The sequence below is a fragment of the Rhopalosiphum maidis genome, chromosome 2 (assembly GCF_003676215.2).
Source record: "Rhopalosiphum maidis isolate BTI-1 chromosome 2, ASM367621v3, whole genome shotgun sequence".
Classification (NCBI taxonomy): Eukaryota; Metazoa; Arthropoda; class Insecta; order Hemiptera; family Aphididae; genus Rhopalosiphum; species Rhopalosiphum maidis.
In genome coordinates, this window is record NC_040878.1 from 70438633 (window position 1) to 70443755 (window position 5123).

Consider the following 5123-nt stretch of genomic DNA (forward strand, 5'->3'; position numbering starts at 1 on the left):
TTCAAAAATCAAAAACAACGTCAACACACACAGGATTTAAGAGTATAGGGTAGTATTTCCGCGTCTAGAGCAGCGTAAGGACGCTAAACCATGAAAACCGTTCGAAAATCCGAGTTATCACACATTCACGCCTAAAGCTGGAAGCGATCCATCGTCGATTATAACAATATTATTATATAAACGAAATTCGTCTGACGGTCGTTTGATACAGATAATAAGGTGTTACGAAAATCACTAATACATTTGTGCTAAGAATCACGAACGCGTGCGTGCCGTAATATATTATATAGTCAAGGTGACAAATGTAATAATAATAGTAAAATCGTTATTATTATTGTTCGATAGAAACGCGATTGTTGTAGACTGTATTTTGCTAGTCATAAATATATTACGATATGTAACATATTTTAAAATGATAATAAACAGTCATACAATAATTACAATAATATAAATAATATAATATTATTATTGTTGTGTGCGTATGACGCGTGTATATCGAAAACGAATTGCGTATTATGCTGCTACTGCGTTACGCGCGTATAGGTCTTATAATATGCCCACATCAAATAATTGAGACCCGAGACAGAAATCGTGCGTATATATTTGGTACTATGTGCACGTTGGTATTATTATCGAATTAATAATATAATCATTATTCGTCGCACGGTCGCCCGCCTCGCGAATAGTGGTTGTAGGTATAATATTATGGTATATTATTTATATTTTATAAACGCACCTGTTGCGTCACCACATATTATAATAGTTATTTGCGCACGTACCCGTGATTTATATTATGCGCGGTGAACGATGCAATTTCTAAAATAAATAATTATTCGAATTTGATGGCGTGCGGGTGATGGAAACGATCTCGACGATATTATACCTACGCGGCTACGCCTACTCTTAAAACTTAAGATATTATCAAATTTTAAAAGAAAAATGTTTACTTCTTTATCAGTTTAAGCATAATATTCTTAATCGTTGTAATCGTAGTTACTCTACAAAATATATACAATAGTATATATACACTAGTATTAATTTGACAAAATATAAAAGCAACATCATATTTGTGTAAATAAATCCTTTAATAATATCTAACTAATAAGAATTTAAACTTGTATTAAGCTTAATGTTAATATTTTAAGTTTAAATTTTACTAAAATATATCAATGTTTTTTATTGTAATGCAAATATTGTAATTCATCAAATAGTTAATTATCATAAATGATCATACATAGGTAGTAGGTACCTATTATTCTGTGTATCTGTGTAGGTACTAAATTAGTTTTTCTGTTAACTTATACATTTTTTTTTTAGAAATATTTCACATAAATATGTTTAATTTTATAAACTGTATTATATGAATTAAATGTTTAGTATTATGTTTATTAAATGTTTGAACTCGTTATTGATTTGAATAATCTTATGTACCTATATTAATTGGTTATAAAAAATAAAAATAAAAAACATATTATTTTACCTATAACATATTAACATATTAATCTCCAGTACTTACTAGGTATATATATCGTAATTAGAAGGAAACGCATGTTTCATTAATTTTTTTTTCGTCGGGGTAATCTGATCACGTGGAAAGTACCATGTGTTTGTAAAAAAAAATAAGGAATTTTCTAATGTCAGGCAGCACTTTAAAACCATCTTAAAAAAATATCATTCTTAGCATCGTCATGATATTACACAGTTCGAACGAAGTATGTTTTCGATATATATGTAAATAATATACTATAAATATTTTATATCTATAAACATTAAACAGTATATAAGTAATAATATTATTATAATTTATAATTTTGGGAATCTTTTCCAATAGCACAACTAGGCCTAATGGAAACCCCAATATTAGTTGTAATAAGAGATCCTGAGTTATATTGCTTTTTTTAATCTTACCGTTGAAGTACCAAGTTTAAAATGTATTAAAATTATTTAAATTGTGAAATTTGTGATCGACAATACAAATAGGCTGTTTTTGGTGGTCGGGCTGGGATCCTGTTAACAGAATAAATATTAAATATTTAAATGATATCGTTATAGTTGGGCCACGGCCACCAAACTCATTGGATTTTTATTTTTTTAAGACTATACAAATAAATAATGTGAGATTGCACGATCATTATTAGAATTTTAACGTCATTCTACCAATAGCTTTTCGAAAGTAACTCGTAAAAAAGGCAGAGCAAATTCTGAAAATGGTCATGCAATTATTATACATGTTTATGATTCTTGTAGTTTTTTTAAAAAAAAAAAAGATCTAGCTACTATTTCCCTTTTCTCCCCGTACAAATGTTGAACAATACAACTTATCTTCGGAATATAATATCATAATGTTGATTAAATATAATATTATACAATAATATGACTATTATATTATACTTGATCGATAATAATAACTAGACTCATGTAACAATATTATCATACTAGATAATATTTTATTACGTGCAGTGCATATATCTTTTCAGGTAATCCGTATAATATAATCTTAAATAATATCATGTAGGTATATATATATATATATAATATTAATATAATACCAAAATCGCGTTCCGGTAGTTGCCACTTGCCGTGGTAGATGTTTAAAACTCGGCGACCTTGACTTTGGTCTTAGCTACAATAGTATACGTTTATACGTGTACATGTGTAATACGATAAACCACAATTTAATATTATTTTTATTATATGTATCTACTATCTACCTACCTGTCTACCTGTACTGGAGCACCGGTGCACGGGAGAAAACAACACCGCTTTCGTCCGTTTGCCCATACCGGACTCGGTAACCGCGGTATACCTATACCTATACCTATACCGCCACCGCCGACGCCGCCGCCGCTGCCGGACCGTGGCACGTACCAAGCGTCGCTATATAAAGCCGGCCGGTCCACTGTGGTCATCAACACTTGTTCGCCACATTCAGTCGCGTACACAGTAAGAATAACGCAATACGCTCCTCCGCATCGCCGACATAAGTCACCGTTCGCGACAATACCCGTAACAACACCCGCGCCGTAGTAACAATGCACTGCAAAGTTTTGATCGCTCTGTGCTGCGTGGCCGTGTACGCCGCGCAGGCTAATCCCGCTGGTACTGCTGCTGCTGCTGCTTCCGCCGACGAAGAGATCAAAGATTTCCCAGCCTACATGAAGCGGTTCGAAAAGCTCAACGTTGAACAGGTGTTGAACAACGACCGCGTCTTGGCCAGCCATCTCAAGTGTTTCCTTAACGAGGGCCCATGCGTCCAACAAGCCAGAGACTTGAAGAGTGAGTGCGCCAAACGACATAATTTGTTATACTAAATATAATTACATCTACTATTACCTTAATAATAATAATAATAAAACGTATCTATTTAAGTCGAGGTCAAAGTCGCTAAACTGCAATATCATATAATATGTATCGATGTATTGGATAACGTTTAAACTGACATTTTCGTACAATATTCCATAAACAAACATTATTATTATATTGTTATTCAACGTATACAATTTAAATTACTCGAAAACACATTTTTTTTTTCGTTACGATTATATATTTACGATTTTAAGTCTATATATTTCCGAACGATATCTTATTCTTTTCTTCAATATCCAAAAGATACTTTAAAATAAAACTTTACCTATTTCGTGGCGTCGAGGTGTTTTTTGAATATGTACTTATACAAGATATTTTAAAAGGAGTGACTTTAACGCGGCGGTTCCTTTTTTCGTATAGAAGCGAACAATTCACTACGTATTTTTTAGATCGTTCTCGATCACTTTGAAAGAGAAATTATTCATTTTTTATTCTATTAGGAACATTAATAATTACCAGATGGACAATTAATCAGTATCGTTCGTATTATCGTCAACATAATATTCTTTATATTAAACTCTCGTACAGTCGTGTATAATGTTACGTTAAAGTATTATCATTCTTCACATGCATAGTTTGTTTTCGCATAGATTATCATTGCTAATTAACTATGTTCTGAAATTGACATACGATATGCCTATTGCGTAACATCGTTTTAATATTATCACCCTGCGCCCAATCGGTCAGTCGAAGCATAATAATATTATTGCGGTAGGTATTATTAATTTAACAATCACCGTCGCCGTACATATACATTAATGCAGTATAATGACGTTAATATTATTTCGCAAACGCGTTATCGTACGAAAATTACGTGCGAGATTGTTATTCTAGACATTAATGTTATTATCCGTTGGTTCTCGCAAAATTAATAATTATGTACCTAGTGCGTGCAATCGAAGAACGATCGATGAATACAAATGACAAAGTTTCCCTACGGAGTAATAATAAAAATATAAAAAACTTTCGTTACCCACGTAAAATATTATGTTTATATTATGATATTATGTTTACCTATGCTCATTTGCTAGTTATATTTTATTGACTGATTGTTTTTTCTTTTCCGGTGCTTTTATATAGGAGTCATCCCAGTGATCGCCAACAACGGTTGTAACGGATGCACTGAAAAGCAAATGACCTCCATCAAGAAGTCGCTGAACTTCCTGAGGACGAAAAAGCCGACGGAATGGTCAAGACTCGTCAAGATCTACGACCCATCCGGCACCAAGTTGAACAAGTTCCTCGACGCGTAACGGCTCTGAATATATTATGACAATGCTATAATATAATAATATTATAGTTAAAATATATTATATCACGTGTGTGACGACTGGCAATGTCGATCATGATAATATTATGTATTATGTTTAAGACGCACGTTTAATATTTTTTATGTATACTCACACAAGATTTCACTTGCTAAATGGCAAAAAGTAAATCGTCTATTTATAAGTTTTATATATTAATTTATTAAATCACTTAAACTGTTTTAAAAATTGAAAATAAAAACAATCTCAATTAAGTACGTTGAAAAAAATAATTTATTTATTAACCTAAAAACTGCAGCTCAGACGAATAGCGATTAATTATAAATTGCACGATAACGTATTGAGCTTAACTACTATCGTCTAATCGATAATACTAATTACATGATATTAATAATGTATGTAAATGTGTTGTATTACTTGTATTGCCTGATTGAATCGATTTCACATCTTAAACGGACAAAATGTTCTACAAAATGTATTATAATGTGA

General features: G+C 31.7%; 1 protein-coding gene across 1 annotated transcript; it reads left to right on the forward strand.

The window, feature by feature from the left end:
* Positions 1-2895: 2895 nt before the first annotated feature.
* Positions 2896-4891, forward strand: LOC113552314 (putative odorant-binding protein A10). The gene is made up of 2 exons (XM_026955134.1): positions 2896-3276; positions 4447-4891. Exons 1-2 carry the CDS (start codon positions 3033-3035, stop codon positions 4617-4619), a joined length of 417 nt encoding a protein of 138 aa, XP_026810935.1. The 5' UTR covers positions 2896-3032; the 3' UTR covers positions 4620-4891.
* Positions 4892-5123: the final 232 nt, after the last annotated feature.